The sequence below is a fragment of the Capricornis sumatraensis genome, chromosome 23 (assembly GCF_032405125.1).
Source record: "Capricornis sumatraensis isolate serow.1 chromosome 23, serow.2, whole genome shotgun sequence".
NCBI classification, from domain to species: Eukaryota; Metazoa; Chordata; class Mammalia; order Artiodactyla; family Bovidae; genus Capricornis; species Capricornis sumatraensis.
In genome coordinates, this window is record NC_091091.1 from 45,289,702 (window position 1) to 45,312,069 (window position 22,368).

General features: G+C 48.8%; 2 protein-coding genes across 2 annotated transcripts in view; one reads left to right on the forward strand and one right to left on the reverse strand.

Moving 5' to 3' along the window:
- Positions 1-253: 253 nt before the first annotated feature.
- Positions 254-17,554, forward strand: BCCIP (BRCA2 and CDKN1A interacting protein). The gene is made up of 7 exons (XM_068961217.1): positions 254-394; positions 8,184-8,258; positions 8,927-9,007; positions 12,572-12,661; positions 13,769-13,956; positions 15,641-15,815; positions 17,138-17,554. Exons 1-7 carry the CDS (start codon positions 254-256, stop codon positions 17,306-17,308), a joined length of 921 nt encoding a protein of 306 aa, XP_068817318.1. The 3' UTR covers positions 17,309-17,554.
- DHX32 (DEAH-box helicase 32 (putative)) overlaps positions 17,036-22,368 on the reverse strand; it is a 51,179-nt gene continuing 45,846 nt past the window's right edge. The window contains exons 9-12 of the mRNA XM_068961216.1: positions 21,712-21,861; positions 19,874-20,061; positions 18,846-19,027; positions 17,036-17,886 (exon numbers count right to left, since the gene is read on the reverse strand). Coding sequence (XP_068817317.1) covers positions 17,718-17,886; positions 18,846-19,027; positions 19,874-20,061; positions 21,712-21,861 — 689 coding nt within the window. The 3' untranslated portion in view covers positions 17,036-17,717. The remainder of the gene's footprint in view (positions 17,887-18,845; positions 19,028-19,873; positions 20,062-21,711; positions 21,862-22,368) is intronic.

The following is a 22,368-nucleotide window of genomic DNA, read 5'->3' on the forward strand; positions in this document are numbered from 1 at the left end:
AAACCACTGCGCAAAGCGGGGGGGGGGTGAGGAGAACCTTGGAAAGACGAGTCGCTCAATGGAAGCAGTTAGAAAAGGCCAAGATAGGACCCCCCCAAATTGGACTTGACTTTCGGACTTCACGGCTGTGGGGTTGACGCCGACTCCGCGCCGAGGGTCTTCGTGCCCTCCTACCCGCCCCCCCTCGGCTTGAATGGGTGGATCCGGAAGGGCGGGCGCGCGGGGATTGCGCAGGCGCAGAAGCGCCGGCAACATGGCGTCCCGGCCGAAGCGGCGTGCTGTGAGCCGCGTGCCCCCGGCTCTGGGCGATGAGGAAGAGGAGGATGAAGTGGAGGAGGAGGACGAAGACGACAGTGACGAAGAAGAAGATGAAGAGGACGAGGTCGTCAATGAGGTGAGACGCCCGTGCGACCCCGGTTTACCTTCTGTCTAGGAAAACAGCAAACTTTTTGATAACCAAAGCCGTGTGAATGGGTGAGCTGCCTGAAGTGGCGGCTTCCCCCTACCTGAGGGTCTTGAAACAGAACCTGGAGGTGAGGAAAGGCCCTCACGCAGGCACCACGTCGGTCTTTGACACACCGCAGCCACAAAGGTGTTTTCAAAAGGCCTACGCAGGCCGGGGCGGCGGAGGGCCCTGAGCCCTCCTATCGCCGCACCACCCTCCTCGGTGACTGTGTTTGGTTCTCAGGCTGAAGCCACAGATCCTCCTGGGTCGTCAAGGCCTCGAGTCCATCCACTGCTCTCCCCGTGGCCTCCGCGCCGGGGGTCCCGGTACCCGCCTCCCTCACGGCGGCCCAGCCGCGTTTCCTGGAGGCCCGCCTCCTCCTCAGCTCTTCGCGCCGCCTGTATTATTCCTGCTGTGATTTCCCTCCGTTGTTCAAGTCTCAGCTAAGTCGACGTATCTTCCTTTCAGACCAGGTCCTGGTGACGCGTTCTCATAGAACTGGGTCCTACCATAGAGCCTGGTTCTGGTGAAAGTGAAGTCGCTCAGTCGTGTCCGATTCTTTGCGACCCTATGGACTGTAGCCTGCCAGGCTCCCCTGTCCATGGGATTTTCCAGGCAATAGTACTGGAGTGGATTGCCATTTCCTTCTCTAGGGTATCTTCCCAACCCAGGGATTGAACCCGGGTCTCCCTCATTGTAGACCAGACGCTTTACCGTCTGAGCCACCAAGCCTGGCTCTAGGGATACTTAATGTTTGTTGTTCGTTAAAAAGCAGAGAGGTTACTTTGCCAACAAAGCTCAGTCGGTAAAGAATCTGCCTGCAGTGCAGGCGACCTGGGTTCAATCCCTGGGTCGGGAAGATCCCCTGGAGAAGGAAATGGCAACCCACTCTAGTATTCTTGCTTGGGGAATTCCATGGACAGAGGAGCCTGGTGGGCTGCAGTCCATGTGATGGCAAAGAGTCGGGCGTGACTGAACGACTAACACTTTCTTTCAGAGACATTACTTTGCCAACAACGATTCGTCTAGTCAAAGCTATGGTTTTTCCAATAGTCACCTACGGATGTGAGAGTTGGACCATAAAGAAACCTGAGCATGGAATAATTCATACTTTTGAACTGTGATGCTGGAGAAGACTCTTGAGAGTCCCTTAGACTGCAAGGAGATACAACCAGTCCATCCTAAAGGAGATCAGTCCTGGGTGTTCATTGGAAGGACTGGTGCTGAAGCTGAAGCTCCAATAAGTTGGCCACCTGATGCGAAGAACAGACTCATTTGAAAAGACCCTGATGCTGGGAAAGATTGAAGGCGGGAGAAGGGGACGACAGAGGATGAGATGGTTGGATGGCATCACTGACTCAATGGACATGAGTTTGAGCTTTGGGAGTTGGTGATGAACATGGAGGCCCAGCATGCTACAGTCCATGGGGTCACAGAGTCAGACACGACTGAGGCACTGAACCGAACTGAATGTTGAATGAGTAATTAAGACTGAATGGTCCTTAAGACGCTAGAATGCCTAATAGGTAGCCAAATGTAACACGTCCAAAGCCAAAGTGGTAACTTACGCTCCTAGACTTTGCCATGTCTGTAAATGTTTTCCAAAAACTAGGGTCCCTTCTTGGTGGGTGTCAAGCCTGCAGGCACAGCCACGCCCAAGATCGGAAGAAGGAGCAGTTTATTCTTGGCAGCAAATAAGGAGAACACCGAGGATCTTTCCCAAAGCCGTGTTTCTCCAAACAGCAAAACTGGGGTGGTTTTAAGTTGTCATTGTTCAGTCACTAAGTCATGTCCAACTCTCTGCGACCCCGTGGACTGCAGCATGATTCAGTGATGCTACCCAAGCATCCTGTCAGGTTGGTTTATTTTTCTCCCTCAGTTTTTGTCTCATCGCCAACAAAAATTTGTAAAGATGGACTAAAGGGTTTAAAACAAAAGACAAGTTACAGCTCAGTTACAGCTCAAGCAGATAGATCTTTTATTAAATAGACATTCCCAAGACACGGGAGCAGGCCTACTCCAGTGGAGTTACTGTAATGATCCCTTTTGGTTTCTCTCTTTTTTTTTACTTCCCGTCTCCTCCTCTTGGTTGTGCCGTGGGCAGAATAGGGCTTGTACCCAATACCAGTCAAGAAATGGGATGCAAATGGGCATACACTCAAGACCAATTGACAGTTGCATGACAACAGGCTCTATTGTGCATCTCTTCCCATAATCCAGTCTGTTGTAATCAGATGTATATATGTATAGACTATTTTATGAACCCTTAATGGGCTCCTAGCTGCCTAAGGTTATTCGAGGAAGCCCCTGTGGTTGGTTTGTATCCACAGTGTGTCTAGGTTACATCAGAAGTTGGAAAAGTCTCTGTGGTTATTTTGTATCATATCTGTGAGCTCCCCTAGGCACTTCTGCCATGAGGTTTAGAGATCACCGTGGATCCTTTTTGGCTGGGCCACCCTTCGCTGCTCATGCCTAACTTCTACCTAACAATTTCATCCTCATCCTTCCTACCTAACAATTTCAGTCTCCCCTTTCCCCTCCTGCCCTCTGTCTTTCCCCTGCATCAGGGTCTTTCCAGTGAGTTGGCTCTTCACGTCAGGTGGCCAAAATATTGGAGCTTTAACTTCATCATCAGTTATTCAGTAAATATTCAGAGTTGATTTCCTTCAGGATTGAATGGTTTGATCTGCCTGCAGCCCAGGAGAAGGCAATGGCACCCCACTCCAGTACTCTTGCTTGGAAAATCCCATGGATTGAGGAGCCTGGTAGGCTGCAGTCCATGGGGTCGCTAAGAGTCGGACACAACTGAGCTGACTTCACTTTCACTTTTTACTTTCGTGCATTGGAGAAAGAAATGGCAGCCCACTCCAGTGTTCTTGCCTGGAGAATCTCAGGGACAGCGGAGCCTGGTGGGCTGCTGTCTATGGGGTCGTACAGAGTCGGACACGACTGAAGTGACTTAGCAGCAGCCTGCAGCCCAGGGGACTCTCAAGAGTCTTCTCCAGTACCACAATTCAAAAGCATCAATTCTTCCGTGCTCGGCCTTCTTTATGGTTCAACTCTCACATCCGTACATAACTGGTGGAAAAACTATAGATAGCTTTGACTATACAGACCTTTGACAGCATAGTGATGTCTCTGCTTTTTAATATGCTATCTAGGTTTGTCATAGGTTTCCTTCTAAGGAGCAAGCATCTTTCAATTTCGTGGCTGCAGTTACTGTCCGCAGTGATTTGGGAGCCCAAGAAAATAAAAATCTGTCCCTGTTTCCACTTTTCCCCTCTCTATTTGCCATGAAGTGATTGGACTGGATGTCATGATCTTAGGTTTTTTAATGTTGAGTTTAACCCGGTTTTTTCGCTCTTCTCTTTCACCCTCATCAAGAGGCTCTTCAGTTTCTTTTCACTTTCTGCCATTTCTGCATATCTGAGGTTGTTGATATTCTGACAGTCTTGATTCCAGCTTGTGAGTCATTCAACCTGGCATTTCGCATGCTGTATTCTTCATAGAAGTTTAATAAGTAAGGTGACAGAATACAGCCTTGACAGACCCTTTCCCAAATTTTAAACCAGCCTGTTGTTCCATGTCTGGTTCTAACTGTTGCTTCTTGACCAGCATACAGGTGTCTCAGAAGACAGGTAAGGTGGTCTGGTACTTCTAGCTCTTTAAAAATTTTCTGCAGTTTGTTGTGATCCGTACAGTCAAAGGCTTTAGCATAGTCAGTGAAGCAGAAGTAGATGTTTTTTTGAGAATTCCCTTGCTTTCTCTATGCCATCGAATGTTGGCAATTTGATCTCTAGTTCCACTTTTTCTAAACCCAGCCTGTACATCTGGAAGTTCTCAGTTGACATACTGCTGAAGCCTAGCTTGAAGGATTTTGAGCATAGTCCTTTTAGCATGTGAAATGAGTGCAATTGTATGCTAATTAGGACATTCGTTGACATTTTGATTGGAATGAACACTGACCTTTTCCAGTCCTGTGGCCACTACAGAGTTTTCCAAATTTGCTGGCATATTGAGTGCAGCACTTTCACACCATCGTCTTTCAGGGTTTGAAATAGCTTAACTGGAATTCCATCACCTTCACTAGCTTTGTTTGTAGTGACCTTTCCTAAGGCCCACTTGACTTCTCATTCTAGGATGTCTGTCTCTAGGTGAGTGAGCACACCACTGTGGTTATCTGGGTCATGAAGACCTTTTTTGTGTAGTTCTGTGTATTCTTGCCACCTCTTCTTAGAAGTCTCTTCTGCTTCTGTTAGGTCCATACCTTTTCTGTCCTTTCTCATGCCTGTCCTTGCATGAAATGTTTCCTTGATATCTCCAGTTTTCTTGATGAGATCTCTAGTCTTTCCCATTCTATTGTTTTCCTCTGTTTCTTGGTGTTGTTCACTTAAGAAGGCTTTCTTACTTGTCCTTGCTAGTCTCTGGAACTCTGCATTCAGTTGGGATATCTCCTTTTCTCCAATTCCTTTCACTTCTTTTCTCAGCTATTTATAAAGCCTCCTCGGACAACCGCTTTGCCTGCTTGCATTTCTTTTTCTTTGAGTTGGTTTTGGTCACTGCTTCCTGTACAGTATTATGAACCTCCATCCATAGTTCTTCAGGCATTCTGTCTACCAGCTCTAATCCCTTGAATCTATTTGTCACCTCCACTGTATAATCATAGGGGATTTGATTTAAGTCATAGCTGAATGGCCTAGTGCTTTTCCCTACTTTCTTCAATTTAAGCCTGAATTTTGCACTAAAGAGCCCATCATCTGAGCCACAGTCAGTTCCAAGTTTTGTTTTTGCTGACTATATAGAGCTTCTCCATCTTTGGCTGCAAATAATATAATCAATCTGATCTAGGTATTGACCATCTGGTGATGTCCATGTGTGGAGTCGTCTCTTGTGTTATTGGAAGAGGGTGTTTGCTGTGACCAACATGTTCTCTTGACAAGACTCTGTTAGCCTTTACTCTACTTCATTTTGTACTCCAAGGCCAAACCTGCTAGTTATTATCTCTTGACTTCCTACTTTTGCATCTCAATCCCCTATGATGAAAAGAACATTTTTTAAGTTAAGGGTACATGTATATTCATGAATGGGCTTAAGCAGAGGAGAATTAAGCATAAAATTGAGGCAAAGGTTGGTCAAGTCCCAGCTTTAGTTAATTGAAGTCGGAAGGGTCACCATCTTTATTCCATCCTCCACCTTGTGGGGACTTTAGTTCCTGCAGATCTCAGGTATTATTATGTTTATCTTTTGAGGAGGAACTGGGACTTCTGTCACTGCACTGTTGTTTAATTACCTTTTCTCCGTTCCTCTGTATCCTTCAGGTAATTAATTACTGAGACCTGTTTGAGGGCAAGCACTGTGGTCAGGCTTAGAATACAAAATGGATGAGGCCAGAATGGCTTATTTTATGTCAAGAAAGCCATTTGTGGTTCTTTATCACCTGGCATGCCCTAACTTACCTGCTTTTATAAATGGTCCCCAAATTCAGAAGTTGCTCAAGTTCAAAACCTGAAAGTTAGATTTAATTCCTCCCTTATCCTCAAAATCTTGTTGGCTTTATCATCAGTAGCCAGACATTTCTCATCAGTGATTCTGTGCCGGTCACAGGCCACTCTTTCACTATCTCTTGCCTGGACTTCTGTAGTACGTTTTAACTGGCTACATTCTTGTAACCTCCAGTCTCTCCTCCATCCACAGCAGAGAGATCTTTTAAAAATATAGGTCTGGGGACTTTCCTCACTGTCTTGGTTGAGACTCCACCCTTCCACTGCATGGGACATGAGTTTGATCCCTGGTTGCAGAACTAAGATCTCCGTGCTGCATGGCATGGCTAGAAAAAAAAAAAATGTAGCTCTGTTCTCCCTTCCTTGCTTTGACTGCTCTGGTGGGTTCCCGTTTCATTTGTAAGAAAATCCAAAGTTCTAATGGTTATTGGACTGAGAGGCAGCTGGTATGGCAGGATCAGAATAAGGAAGAGAGTGATGGGAAATGAACATGAGTGGGGGAAGTGTGGGTGCAAAGTGCGGACTGTGGTTATGGGGGCTGGTATATAATAATAACTCTTCACTGACTGGAGGATTTTTGCAGAAATTAACACCTATGGCTGGCAGTTTATATAAGTGAATATTGAAACGTCTTCAGTCAATAATGTTTAGGTAACAACAGATGAATTAATACGTCTCTGGCCAATAATGTGAAAAGCTCCATGGAGCAGAGCTTTCCCCTACAAAACAGCTCTTTACTTTGGCCCCTTCCTTGAACGTGGTCTCATCATTTTTTATTTAGCACTTTTAACTGGCTGTTTAGCTAACTTTGTGTTGTAGAAATCAGTACTTCTGTTAACATGGATAATCAGACTACCAGTGATTGAAAATTTGTGTAGTAACCATCACTGACGGTAGTGTAAGAAACTAGGCACTTGGATGTAGTGTTGGTGTGATGATAAACTGATGCAGCCTTTTGGGGGGGTGCAGTTTGACAAAATCAAAGCTTAAAATATGTAAATCTTCTGATTCAGTGATACTGCTTGTAATTTAACCTCTATTTAGGATCCTCAAAGGCTGATCTTATTTAGCACTTAAAAGCCTTTAAAGTTTTGTTTTCAGAGTGAAGTAGTCCTTTCGTTTATTTATGGAATGTTTCAGTGGCGTTGCTTCCTAGAGTCTGTTTCATGTCACGGCGAGAGATCTGTTTGCCCAGCTCCACAGGCCTTTTGGTTGCTTGCACTCAGCACGTTTCCTCCTGCCTCAGGGCCTTAGTACGCGCTCTTCCCTGTGCCTGGAACTCTCTTTACTAGTCCTTAGTTCCCACCTCCAGTGTCACTTATCTAAGGGAAGCCTTTCCTGAATTTCTGACTCCTATTACTTAAGCTCCTATAGCCCCATTCACCTATCTGTAGCCTCCAAAGGTGTGATCTATTTATTTCCATGACTGTTTCCTTAATGAAGTCACTCAGTCATGTCCGACTCTTTGCGGCCCTGTGGACTGTAGCCTACCAGGTTCCTCCGTCCATGGGATTTTCCAGGCAAGGGTACTGGAGTGGGCTGCCATTTCCTCCTCCAGGGGATCTTCCCAGCCCAGGGATCAAATCCAGGTCTCCCGCACTGCAGGCAGACGCTTTACCATCTGAGCCACCAAGGAAGCCGATTTCCTTAATGTCTGTGTTGCCGCCTAAACTGTAAGCTCCACGAGGGTGTGATGTCTGCCTTTCATCTTGAGTGCCTGTCACAGTGCTTGGTGCAGAGTGGAACTCAGTAAACATTTGCCCAGTGAATGAAGCCTGGCCTTGTATCCATGGGCTGAATCAAGCTCCAGGCAATGCCAGGGACTTTTGGAGTGTTTTTTTCTTTGTTCACACTTACTGCAGTCAGGTAAGAGTTTCTCTTTTGCTTTACTCAGAACAGACTTTCTTTGCATTAAAACCAGGTCACTCTGAGCACTCTGTTGTTTTCAGGCTTTGGTTTCAGATGAGATGGTGTAAAGGTGCTTTGTTGCCTGTGCAGATGGCAGTCTTGGTGATGTTTGCTTTTTATTTTGAAGCCTAGACAGTTATAGTTCTTTTGGTAACATTTTCTTCTTTTCCTCCTTTCGCTGGCATGTTCTGTAGATGGAGAGAGAGCCAAAAAGAATGGGGGAGGGGGGAAGGTAGGTGGAGGGAAAAAAACAATGGGCAAATGGAAAATAATGCCTGAATTGTCTCAGTGAGTTATGTATGATGACTGACTTTGTGTGTCATTTACAGGAAGTGAATATTGAATTTGAAGCTTATTCTATCTCAGATAACGATTATGATGGAATTAAGAAGTTACTACAGCAGGTATGGTCTTTTATTCCTTGCACATGAGTCTGCTCTTCTAAGAAATTCCAGGCCATTCAGTATAAGTTCTGTCAGATTTCAGTTTTACTCTTTTAGAATTCCCATTCCTGCCTGCCTTCCTTGCCTGGAGGGAAGAATGCTTTTTTCCTGTCCCAGGGCTTCCTCCCCTGTTTGAGCCTCTGTCCCCAGACCTCTTCCCCTGATGAACACACTTAAGTATTCTGTGTTCTGAAATGCCCTCCCTGTCATCTTTTCATTACTTGTGCTGTTACTCAGTTTTTCTTTAATTCATTTCTCAACTTTATGGGGTTGGAGGAATTCTCAGGTAATCCCCGTTTCACTGCTCTGCCATCTGGTGTCACAAGCAGCAGAGGGCTTGGTTCTCTACCTGTCAGAGCCTCCAGGGTCTGTGGCCTGATGCCCCCCGCCCCCCATCCTTGACCCTCCCCAGCACGTCCTGAATTACCACCGACTGCCTCTTCTCACATCTCTGTGCCTTGACTTCTTTGATTCTCTTCGGCTTTTTCTTTCTTTTGGGTTGCTTTTATGGGTCATCTTCCTGGTCAACTCGTTTGAAATTTCACTATTTTTATTTGCATATGGAAATGAGAAGTTTTATTAGAAACTATTCTTCGGTTTTAATTTAAAATAATTTTTTTCTCTCTTAGCTTTTTCTAAAAGCCCCTGTGAACACCGCAGAACTCACAGATCTCTTGATTCAACAGAACCATATCGGGAGTGTGATTAAGGTGAGCAGGACATTGGTGTTTATTCTGATTAAATTAGTTCCGTATCCTAAGTTCCTTCTGGTTTACAGCACAGAGGCCAGAAACTCAGATTGGAAAGTATTACTGGCTAGCAGGCCATCTCGGCAGTCCAGAGTTATTAAATGCAGTGATCCAGGCAGTGGCAGTGGGTGCTAGGGAAAGAAGTAGGCTGATTCAGAAGAGACTGGGGAGGTGAAATGCGACCGGGCTTAGTGAATGACCGGGTCTGAGAGAGGGGAAAGGAGTCGAAGAGGATTCCGCAGGGTCTGTCTGGAGAACCACAGTCCAAGTGTGGAGGAGGATCAGGTCAGGAAGGGAACATGACTGTGGGTTTGTACGTCTTGCATTTTATTGCGTGTGATACATGCAAGTGAGCAGTGGGGCAGCTGCTGGAGTCTGGGGTGTTTTCAGCAGATAAACGGTCACTGACATCATGAGAGGGGTTGAGATTGCTCAGGGAGGGCAGGGATGGACTCTGGCCGCACCAGTGGTAGCTGAGTGAGTGAACTGAGTGGCAGAGCCTGCAAGGAGGCTTGGGAGTGGCAGGAGCGGGAAGGGGGAAGCTTTGAGTGGCGTCATGCAAAGCAGGGGGTGGCATTTGGAGGAGGAGGGGCAGGCCGGGCCGAGTCCCGCCTCTGTGCACCCTCCACTGGCTTTGTCAGCTCTGTGGCCTGATGGGCTGCCCTGCAGCTTGGTGTCTGAGGACAGAGCAGTCCTGCTTGGCTCATGGAGCCGCACTTGGAACAGAGCTCCGTGCGGGCGGCTCCTGTTGCTTCAGCCACAGTAGCTGGAGGGGCTCCAGCGGGGCTGGAGGATTTTCTTGCCACGTGGCTCACTGCCTTGACTCCACTGGGAGCCCAGCGGGGACTGTGGGCCTCCCTACCCAGGAGAGCCAGGCGGAAGTGCAGAGCACCATGGTACCGAGTCATTTGCAGCATCTGCCTGAGCAGATGTGAAGGTCCGTGCAGGTTCAAGGGGAGGGTGCACAGACCCCCCCTTGCTGGGAGGAGTGTCTAGGTCAGTGTCAGATGAGACTGTGGGATCGGAGAAGGGATGGGGACCACCTGTGGACGGCAGTCTGCCCGGTGACCTCACATACGCCCACGTGGCGCTCTGTCCGTGCGGGTGGTGCTGGTGTTCCTCCAGAGCGGTGGGTGCACAGGGTGAGGTGTGTACAGCCGGGTCTGGTACCGGCGCGGGCTCTGTACGTGTAGCCGTCTGCATGAAGTCTTTTTTATATCTCCCGCACCCACCTCAGTCTAAGGTTCCACTCTAACATAATCACTGTTGGCCATCTCACTTTGTTTTCAAAGCCAAAATTCTTGAAAAAAATTCTACGTTCAATTTCCACCTCCTCGCCTCCTGAACACCAAACACCTCAATCTGGCTTTTACCCCCGACTCTCCTGACGTCCTGAAACTGATGGGGTCACTAGTATCTTTGCATAGCAGACACTTTTCAGACCTGCGGCCAGCATGCAGAACCTCTGGCATGCAGAGTCAGGAGAACGAAACAAGTGACACCCCAGAGGCTTCCTCTCATGGGCTCAGTGGGGAGAAGCAGGCCGCCTGCTCTTTCAGCAGGTAGATGTGAGCTCTCGCTGATGAGTGTCCTGAGACCTGAGGGACACCAATGAGAAGCGGTCACTTTATTTTTGAAAAGTTTATTCTCTGGTTGGGGGATTTATCCTTTAATTGAATAATTACACAAATAAATCTAAAGTACAATCAGGGCTCCCTCGGCTCCCACAGAGACACCTGAGGTGTCCCAGGGACCAGACTTCTCCTTCTGAGGACAGGGACTGCCAGAACGTTCTGGACCCTGTGGAGGTGGGGGAATTTGGACTGTTCGAGAGAAGGCATTTTCGATCTGGAGGGAAGGGGTGGGCTGTGCAGACCGCACGTGCTTGCTCAGCTGGAGACTCGGGGCCCAAGAGGCTCGGGAGAGGTAAGGGGTGGGCTGGGAGGAGGCCGGACTCGGGTCAGGCAGGGCGGCTCCTGCGGGGGAGGCGGGTGGTGGTGGACGAGGCTGGGCTGTGGTGACCAGCAGACCCCGTGCTGCTGCCTGGATGCCCGATGGCCTGTCGAGGAAGAGGGCTGAGCATGTTCCAGAGTGCTTGTTGCTTCTCGAGGAAGCATTTGGCAGGCTTCGCCTTGAGGGAGTCTTTTTCACACTCCCTGCCGTGGGCCTGTGGGTACCAACAGGCTTCGTCACAGTGGCTGGGGGTCCACCGTCTGCTGTTGCTCTCAGGGGGCCCGGGCGGTCGACACAGCACGTTTCCCTCCTCTGCTTTCCCCTCTCCTCCGAGAGCAGGCGTGCCCTCGGGCCTCTCGCTGGGACTGGGGGTCTCTCCTGAGCCCCCTTCTCGTTTTCTCCTTTGCGCCCTCTTGTTTCGTTGAGCCTAAGGCTTCCCTCACTTTGGCACCTCATTTGTTTGGGTGACCTTTGCCTTAGCAGCCTTGCCCGAGCCACCCTACCCTTCCATGTTCAGTAGATGTGTTTTGTTGTAGAGCCTGGTCGCCCCCTTGCCTGAGGTCCCCTGAGTGGCATGGTCCGCTCAGATCCAGGAGCCATGCCCCCTCACCATCCCCAGGTGCCAGGCCCCCCTGCAGCTCAGTCTGCTTTGACTCGGGCCCCGCAGGCAGTTCTACTCTGCTCTCTGTTCCTGCTGAGGCCCTGGCCACAGGAGGTGCCCTGGCACCGCCGACTGCTCCTGTGCCTGGCTGAGCGGCAGTGCTGGGACCCCTTCCCGCAGAACGAGTTCAGGGACACTCGGGGCAAGCCTGGGTCCCTGCCGTCCTTCGGGGGAAGAGCAGCAGCCTCATTTAATTCATTCAGCACATCTTCCCCGAGGACTTAGTCTGTGCCAAACTCTGTGCTGGGGACTGGGGAAGCCGCGAGAGGAGTTTACAGCTTGGATGAGCGGACAGGCGGCAGCAGCAGGTGAAGCAAAGTGTGGCCGACGCGTTGAGTAGAACCGAAGCAGGAGGTCAAAACATGAAAGGGTAGGGTGGCTCAGGAGTCACGTACCCCACTCTTGGTGCCGCTTTTGCAGTTTCTCGTTTCCCGTCTCACCCTCTTTTCCTCTCCTGCCCGTGCGCTGAGGCATTGTTCATCTTCACCTGTGGTCATCACTGGCCGGTGCTCTGAAGCATGGGTTTTGGGTGAGACAGTGTTGTGGACGCACAAACAAGCCTGGGCGGCCTCCAGCATCACTTAGGAAAGAGACTAAAATGGTTTCCTTAATGAGGGCTTATCTGTTCTGGACTTAAAATACACTGAGCAGAACGTCTTAAGAGTCAAGAAAAAGATACTGAGAGCAGGAGGAGATCACCCAGCCTGTGAGAAGAGGACAGAGTCAGGGAGGTGACGTGATGGGAACAGGGCTGCACAGGTTTAGTCCATGAGGCTTTGCTAAGGCATGACAGTAAAACAGGAGTTTTCATTTGAAATGCGAAAAGATAAATGCCATCTAGATTCCAGGACTTCGCACTGTACTTCTTTTCAACCAAAGGTAAAATGAGTGTTTTCTTTTTTTTGAAACAGCAAACGGATGTTTCAGAAGACAGCGATGACGATGTGGATGAAGACGAGACTTTTGGTTTCATAAGTCTTCTAAATTTAACTGAAAGAAAGGTTGGTTTCATTGGGTGGCCATTAGAGTGGTTATTCGTTAGGGCAGAACCTAAAAAGTTACTTCTATTTAATCCTTGATGAAAGTGTGTTTTATATCAGATAAAGATACTAAATATAAGGACGTGCTCTTGTGAAATCTTACTGTAATCCTTTTTTCAACATAAAGGTATTTTTGTTTCTCTGAATAATCTGTACCCAGTTAAAGTCATTTACTGCCTATGGTATAGAGAATTGTCCTCTGAGTTTTAAAGAATGAGTTTTCTGATGTTGGTGTGGACACAGCTGTTTTTGCTGTCTACACAGCTGTTTCTGCTGTCTCTACAGCTGTTTTCTTTGATTCTGAGTCTTCATTGCTTCCTGAAATTGAGGACACTCACATGTATTTGTATTTTCATTCATATATTGACTCATTGATGGGTTCTAGTTAAAAAAAAAAAACACAACCCAGAGGGTTTACCCTCCTTAGAATAAGATGCAGGCTACACTTTAATTTTTAAGTGAACTTTTCAGATACTTTCGTCTTATGGGACGGACTAGAGTTTCTATCCCAGTATGTCTGAGTTAGTATAACCTTCTCTGATCACTGAGTATGGGCTAGTAAGTAACCAGGTGTAGTTACTTTTGAAAAATAATCAACACAATCAGACTTGTAAAGTGAAAGTCGCTCAGTCATGTCCGACTCTTTGCGACCCTATGGACTATACAGTCCGTGGAATTCTCCAGGCCAGAATGCTGGAGTGGGAAGCCTTTCCCTTCTCCAGGGGAGCTTCCCAACCCAGGGATCAAGCCCAGGTCTCCCGCATTGTGGGCAGATTCTTTACCAGCTGAGCCACAAGGGAAGCCCAAGAATACTGGAGTGGGTAGCCTATCCCTTCTCCAGTGGATCTTCCTGACCCAGGAATTGAATCAGGGTCTCCTGCACTGCAGGCAGATTGTTTACCTACTGAACTATCAGGGAAACCCGAAGACTTGTAAGGTTTTTTTTTTAAAGGCTTTGGCAGGAAACCACACTTTTCTATAAGATACTACAAAGTCATAGCTCTCACGTTTATGTTTTCTCCTCTGGGTGATGGCTGTGATAGAGTGAGCCTTCTCTTTGCTTTCTAGGGAACCCCTTGTGCTGAGCAAATTAAGGAGCTGATTCTGCGCCTCTGTGAGAAGAATTGTGAGAAGAGCACGGTTGAGGAGTTGGACAGGCTTTTCAACGACACCGCCAGGCCTGTGGGCTTTCTGCTGAGTGAGAGATTCATTAACGTTCCTCCACAGATCGCACTGCCCATGCACCAGCAGCTTCAGTAAGAGACTGGAAAACGCCTTTCAGCAGGAGGCTTTCCCCCAAGTAGATTCAGAAATGTGACTCCAATGGAATATGTTGGTTTAAGCATGTGTTGGGGGAGTGCCTGAGAGATGTATGTGTTACTAGTGATAGGCTTTTTAATAGTTTTAATTCCTTAGGACTGTTGTGACAATAGTCTTAATAATCGTAAAGATTTAAATGGTATAAAAATTAGAGTTTCATATACACTTTAACGCCCATTTGACGAGTTTTTCATCTGCTTCAGAGATAGGATTTCTGTTTCACGAATGAAATGTAACTAATTACAATAACAAAACCGTAAAATTCCTAAATTCCATTGGGATATTCTGTGGCGAATGCAACCATGGCCTGATACTGCCTCTCACTCAGGGTTTGTTATTGTTTTGCTTTAATGCAGGAGCTTTAAGTTTACAAGAATATTTTAAATGTATGGAGAGATAGGAATTGATATTGCCTGTGCTTTGACATAGAGGATGAAATTACAGGTGGACACCCAGGCTTTACAGAGTATTATTTCTCAGAGGTCAGGGTACATCTTTGTGATTTCCCTGGAAATAGTTGGTGCAAATGTGACTATGGTTTGAAACCGTTTGGCTTTCCATTTTTCCTTTATACAGCTGCTTTTTAGCTTTGCTCTTTCTCCCTTGCCCCCTCCCCTTAGCTGCTCCTCATACTGTACTTGTGGTGCCTGCCTGTTTGACTTGTCTTTTTTCTGATCAGCTGGAGCTCACGTTTGTTTGATTTCATAGGAGGATCAGCTTTCTCCTGACCCTGTGAAAGAAAGCCAATGTGGGTTGTTTTGAGTTTCTTTACATTTTTGTTTAGCCAGACATACGGGGTTGCTGCTGCTGCTAAGTCGCTTCAGTCGTGTCCGACTCTGTGCGACCCCATAGACGGCAGCCCACCAGGCTCCCCCGTCCCTGGGATTCTCCAGGCAAGAACACTGGAGTGGGTTGCCATTTCCTTCTCCAGTGCATGAAGGTGAAAAGAGAAAGTGAAGTCACTCAGTCATGTCTGACTCTTAGCGACCCCATGGACTGCAGCCTACCAGGCTCCTCTGTCCATGGGATTTTCCAGGCAAGAGTACTGGAGTGGGGTGCCATTGCCTTCTCCACATACGGGGTTATGTATGATTTAAAGGAAGGAAGGAAGAGTTAAGGTTTCATTGCTGTCTCATTGATGTGATAGTTCAGGGCATCTGTCTGGCCATTTCTGGCAGCCTGGAAGTAAGTCCCAGGTGCCAGTGAATGGAGACTGTAGAGGTCACCTGCTGGTGAGGTCACCACGATGGCATCGGTCATGGCTGTGTGCCCTTGTGTGTTTCAGTTAAATGTTTTAGAAAATCCAGATTCTTAGGTATTTTTAACAGAGCCAGTGATGTTGTGTGAACTTGAGACTCATCTGTTAAGTTGCTGTGTATCTACAACTCAAGAGTGCTAATCTGCGAGTCACCATACGATTTATTATAAAAGACGCTGCCATAATCAACTGAAGTGCATCCGGCTGCTTTAGAAGCATCCAGATCTAACGTCTGTCGGTTAAGCCTGTGTCACCACAGAACTCCGTGAAGAGGTCTCAGTGGTTTTCTCTGTGCGCTGGTTTGTCCACGGATCTTGTCCAGCCCAGCAGGCAAACCTTGTGTCTGTGTGTGTGCCTCGCAGGAAAGAACTAGCAGAGGCACGCAGAGCTAACAAGCCGTGTGGGAAGTGTCACTTCTACCTTCTGATTAGCAAGACGTTTGTGGAAGCAGGAAAAAGCAATTCCAGGAAGAAATGGAGCAACCAGAAGAAAGAAGAGTTAATGTTTGCAAATGCGGAAGAAGAATTTTTCTACGAGGTAAGACTGTCCTGTTCCATCTCTTTGTTTAAATGTAAATAAGGATTTTCTTAATAATAATCAGGATTTCTTGCTCTCTCACTTTATGCTGAAGTTTATATGTGGCCATTCTGTTTTTAAACCTCCGTATCTACAGCGCCTTGGAGCTAATAACAGAGTCGGGAGGAGGTGATTATCAAGCCGATCACGCTGATGGTTGGCCATTTACAGTGTGCTTAGTATGAGGTCTTCATTCTCCCACCGCTCTGGAAGGTGGGCGTGAGCCTGGTGCACAGGTGGGGCTGTGGAGCCACTGCCTGGTGGGTGTGGAAGGTGGGGTGGGCCCTGCGCCCCTGCTGCTGGCTCCCATGCCGCCCCGTGCCCTGGGACCTAGAGGTCATGCCCCTGGCAGGACTCTCCCTGTAAGCTTGTGCCCATGATGGACAGATGCCACAGCATATACTTCCTCATGCTGCCTGCCTCTCAAAAATGTTAAGTCTCTGAGGAGGACATATTTTCCTGGATTGGATGATATCACTTATTTTAAAAGGCGTCCACTGAAGACAAAAGCACTATAGATTCAGCTCTGTCCTTGTTTTTCAGGAAGTACCTAAGTGAAAATTGTTTAAAATGTGTGCCTCAGCACTTGAGGTAGGCCATGTCAGGGACGAATGTGTGGGTGTTCTAAGATGGGTTGGTCACGCAGACTTACTGTCCTCACATGAAGCTTTATGCCAAGGAAGCAGCTGGGACAGTGCTAAGACTAGTCTCACGGTTCTTCTCATTAACTGTCAAATGTTATGTCTTAATTTCACTTGTGTATCCCAAGATTATTTTGAGAATCAAATGGGCTTGTGAATATGAGTGACTTCAGAATTATAAAGGTGAAAGAAGGTGAAATTGAGTCGCTCAGTCGTGTCCAACTCTATGCGACCCCATGGTGTAGCCCTCCAGGCTCCTTTGTCCATGGGGTTTTCCAGGCAAGAATTCTGAGGTGGGTTGCCATTCCCTTCTCCAGGGGATCTTCCCAACCCAGGAATCGAACCCAAGTCTCCTACACTGCAGGCAGATTGTTTACCCTCTGAGCCACGAGGGAAGCCAGGGCATTATCACTCAGCTGCTTGTTCACCTCCTAGAAGTAGGATGCGTCTACCCACTCTCTTCATGCAGGTTAGAAATCTCCTTGGGGAGTGCTTTGTAACTTCTACCTGACTGTCCCATTTGAGCTTCCTTTTAACTGTCAGCCTTATTACATTTACCGCACTATTGTATTTCTTGTTATTGATTAAATGAGTTTTGCCTTCAGCTTGTGTGAATTTTACATTTATGGTCCTTTGGTTTAGAAGGCAATCCTGAAGTTCAACTACTCAGTGCAGGAGGAGAGCGACACGTGTCTGGGAGGCCGATGGTCCTTTGATGATGTACCAATGAAGCCCCTGCGAACTGTGATGTTAATTCCAGGCGACAAAATGAATGAAATCATGGAAAACCTGAAAGAGCATCTCTCTGTCTAACCCATCTCCCATGGGCCGTGGCGGGCTGGCTTCTGCACAGTTACCGGAAGACTTGGTGGAGGCTTCCTGAAAAACTCATGACTTTATTCAGACGAAGGTCCTACAAAAAGTTGGGTTCTGTCAGCCGTGTCTGCGACACATTTACAAAATATCTTTGCTTTTTTAAAATTTTGGTCAAATTAAGAACGGTTCACAGAACTTTTCCAATAAGAAGAAAAACCACGGGGTAGTAATTTAAGGAACTCAATAAAAACTTCTATTTTTAGTTTTTAAATAACACACAGAGCGTTCTTCCTTTCAGGGCTCCGTGTGGGCCGTGGTGCCTCGTCAGTGCTGCCCCGGTGGGCCGGCCGCCGCGCCGCCTCTGGGGCAGGTATTGCACATGGGGCTTCGTGGACACTCCGCAGCATCACTGCACGCTGCACCTCTGTTCAGCAGTTTCCGGGCACTTGTCACACATCTGCTCCTTTTTCGTTGCTGAAATAGGCGATAGGTGATCCATGACTTGCTGTAGAATATCCTTACTTTCACTGGGAGGCAGATTACTGAAATAGTATTGTGGTGCCAGTTGCATAAATCTGTTTAAAACAAAAAATTATTAGTGGTGAGAGATTACCAAGCAAACATGACTGGACCCTTCCCAGGCCTGGAGGGTGTGCCTCCAGAATCTCGATTAGTCTGAACTTCTCAGCGACTCAGTCTGCCTTTGTAGGATGAGTACTTTGTGGTTCTTGTAGGACCAATCCAGCTGCATTTCTAGGAGAAGCTGGGTTCTCTCTGTCACTAACCACTGGGGAGACTGGTTTTCCCCCCAAGGCCTTCACAGTTCTGCAGCAGGTCAGATCAGGTGCTCGGGAGAACTCGGTGTGTGATGGAGGGAGTGTGTTTGCATCTCTTACTAACAGCACACTTTCCAGCTGCTGAAGCTGGACGCACCTGTAGTTGCGCCTGGCTCCTGGCTGGAAATATCAGCTGCCCGAGCGGGAGTGGCGTCTTCCCAGTGGGCCCGCACCTGCGGCGGCTGTGAGACAGTCCATCCTCACCGCTGTCCCTGCAGGCCGTTCGCTGTGCAGCCAGTGACCTTCCCGACGGAAGGCGTTACTCTGGCTTAAAACCCTCTGACTGCCTTATACCGCACTTAGGATCAACTCCAAACCCTCTGTGGTCCGTACTCTGCCTCTAGTACCCACCTGCTCCCAACCTCACCTCCGTCCTGCCCTTTGGCGCTTGCTCCAGTCTCAACGCTCACTGTCATGAGAGGTGGCCAGGCTCACTGCAAGGTCTGCACCTGCGGGCTCTGCCTCCTCAGCGTGCCACGCTTGGCCCTGTGTTTCTAGACTGCATTCTCTCTCTCTGCTGTAACCTGAGGCACGGGCCTTTCTTAGTCATCTACAGAGACCTGCCTTTACTAGCTATGCTCCACACAAACAGATTAGCAGTCGTATAAGCTACTTATACTGAAAATAAGGAAACCCGTCTGCCACGTGCGCATCAAGTAGGAATCTGAGAGAGAGCCCCTTCACTCCACTGCACTCACAGCTCGGGCGTGATCTCGGAGGCGGTCCGGATGTAGTTGTTGCTGGCGATGCTGAATTTGTGGAAGAGGACCCACTCGGGTATCCTCCCAGCGACGGAGTAGCAGGAGCGCGGGTGCAGCTGTGCCACTTGCTTGTGCGTGAGCATCAGGTAGTTGCCCGCCCCGTCCACGTCCCGAGCGATCTGAGAGGCGGCAGCACGGAGGAGGAAAGGCGGCGTGTGAATGCAGAGAGGCATATGGCAAAAATACCGTGTTAAAAATTCCAAACTACTCCATAGAGAATAAACTACTGATTCGCTACACGTCTTCCATTTTCAGATATAGAAAGTAAGACGTATACATGTTTTGCCCAGAACTTAAGAGCCAGTGATAAGGATGTGGACCAATTTCATCAGTTTCAGGGCAGCATGCCAAAACAGCACGGGTGCAAAGGTGAAGGTTCTGGTCAAGAAATAAAGCTGTTCCCTGCCGTGTCGTGGACTGCACACAGACGTCCAGTGCTTTACACCTGACGTTTTGGCGCGTTTAATTCCTCACCATAACCCTGTGACATCTGTTTCCATACAGATGAGGAAATCCATGCTCGAATGCCACAGTGCTGCTCACTGTGATGTGAAGGATGCGTGCATTTCTGTAACAGGCTTTATTAACAGTTCAGAGCAGCTGCCTTAGGCAGCCTTTGCTCCAGGAAAGAAACCGACGGGATGCTGTCTACCTGTCGGGCGCCACATCACCAGTTAAGTGGGAACAGCCAGGTGCCGTGAGGAACTGCAACTGACGTTCAGCCAGGGTGCTGTAAGAGCTCCCTCTGTGATGAGAAAGATCTCCTGTCCTTTCAGACAAAGGGAACCGTCTAGCTTAGCTCTTCACTCCCTTGAGGGGACATATTTAAATACTGAACATTCAGTAACATATAAGGGTTTTCACACCAATAAAATAATCACCCTAAGTGAGACTTCTGACAGGATGTCCTGAATATGTGAGATTTTTGTAAAGACCGCACCGCAGGTGGCCTTATCCATTCTTACCTGCATAAAATAACCAGACAGAAGAGCTTTCTTTATGTTCAGAGTGTTCTCCTTTGAGCCAAAGGCAGGTTCTGTGTAGGGAAGCTCGATCCGCTTGATGATTTCTAAGAGTTCAGCTCGGATGACCTCTGCCGTCCTGAGTGCTGAGCAGTTGAGGAAGTAATCGTGACACCACTTTTCCACACAGTCTAGGAAGGAACCAACAAAAGGCTGCTGAGACGTGACCTGTCACAGCCGAGAGCCCAGGCTGGACACGCTCTTATCTCTGCGTCCTGTCTCCTAAAAAGGTTGTCCCGTGAGCCGGTGGCGGGAGGCGGCGAGGACAGAGGCCTCTGGTGGCTCTGCCAGGCACAGAGAGGGTGCAGGACCTGGAGCGGCTGCAGGGACTCCAAGATCCTGCCAGCTGTGTGAAGTGCAGGGTCCTAGCACTGACCCTTAATCTGGATCGTGAGGGGCAGGAGAGACTGTCTTAAAGATCAACATTTTGTCCAGCGTGTGCACAGCCAGGATGTACGTGGCCACAACATTTAATCAGACTAGAAGGGAAAAGCTTACACTACACATCTCTGCTCCATGAAAATATCTCACGTCTTAATTGTAAGGAAAGGATTATTACTAGGCTGACTTGGGAATCAATGTTGCAGTTAAGCTCGCCTGCCCGAGTTGCAAGTTTTATTAATACATTGAAAGTCCCCTGCAACAGTGTGAAGTCCTCTTTCTCTCCATCTGGGATGACGGGAGCTGGACCCGGTTGTGCCTTGACCTGGGAGCGCACGTGGCCTGGCACGGGGACTGCAGACCTTCAGCGCTGTCCTGTCCAAGTCATCCGGCCTACCTGGAGCCGTGAAAGCACACACTTGGTCACGTGATGACCAAGTCATCTGGCCTGCTCGCCAAAGATGCTGCCAAACTCCCTGTGTACCTCGCTGACAGCTTTTTCTTCTTAGCGTTAAAACACTAACTCCCTGCTCCGTACCATTTGCCGTTCTGACTGCTGCCACGTTTTTCGCTTTACTTCAAGTACTTTTTCACACCCTCGTTGGAGCAGAGGAGGCAAGAGAAGCATCATGGAGGACAAAGGTGGGCCTGATAACCCTCCTTGTAGCCAGTTCTCTGGCCGCCTCTGCGTCACTGCTCCGCCCTCTTGGCCTCTGAGATCCCCTTCCTGTCTTTAAGGCTGGAATAGAGTCTCCCGTGGAGGAGTTTGCCTTTCTGTTACCCCTGTAAGTGGAAACATAACCCACCGTGGTTCAGACACAACCTGTCCTCTGCTGCAGGTTTTCCACGGGCTACTCTACTCCCTGAACACCCCTCCTCTCTCATCCCCTCCTCGGCCAAGCTCAGTCTCCCTCAGCTCACCCGCCTCTTCGTTACCACTACCTGGAGCTGGGGGTGGTGTGTGTGTGTGTGTTTTGTTTTGAGTGATCACATTCTCTCTCCATCTAGCAGTGAACCTGCCATGTCAGAAGCAGCACGAGACGCAGCTCTGACTGCTGGCCACCTGGAGATGGCAGTTCTTTCCTTCTCCCCGGGCTCAAGAGGGCAGGGCTGTGCCGGGCAAGTCCAGGTCTCCCGTCCCTGTGGCCCCAGCAGGCTCGCTCTGGAGGCTGTGGGCTGGGTGCCGGGGTGTGTGGACGCAGGGCCCCGTCTGCGGGAGCAGGAGGGTGTCTTTACGGTTAAACCTGTGGGTGCACAAGGGGGGCCTGGAGTGCCGTGCTGCTCAGGTGACCCAGGGGCTCGGGGGAGAGAGGATGTTTGCTGAATCCTAACGCGGCTTTGTTCTGGGAAGGAGAGGATGACTAGGAGGTGATTTCTGAGAACACCGAGCCTTCACTTACGCTCACTGGCGGCGTTCAGAGTCGTGTCCTGGTAGGCCTTGTAGATGTTGATGAGGGTGAAGTGATCTCCATCGGGATGTAAGAACGTCTTCCAGGAAGACAGGGCGGCCGCCTCAGCTCCGCGGGACAGGTGCGAAAAGCAATTAGGAGCTTTAAGACATGAAAAGTCAGAAGGTTGGCGATAATGAGCATTCCCTTCAGCACAGCAGGCGGAGGGGGCTCACTGCCGCGTGCAGCCCTGCCCGTCTTCTGGGAATAATGTGTTTTCCTTGTTTACTTAGAAATCAGAGATGCTCAGGGTGAGCTGTCATCATGCGCGTGTTCCTGTTAGCTTTACTCAGGGCTGCTTGGCACAGCGGACACCCTGCCTGTATTACAGCTGGAGCCGGGGGACCTGGGGACTCAGAGGCCCAGGGACAGGACCGGAACCCAGGTTCTGATGCAGCAGAGCCTCTGATTTGCTCTGCCAGTAAAGGAATCTATTCAGACCTATAAGCCAAGGCGAATGAGGTGGGAGGAGGCAGGAAACACGCGCGAGATCGGCAGGGGTAAGAACACTTCCAGTGATGAGTGCTTCTTGGTCAGTACCCGTTACTGCAGCAAAAGCAAGCTTGGTGTGCTGTCACCTGTCTGATCTAAGAAACCCTCTGGGTTTTT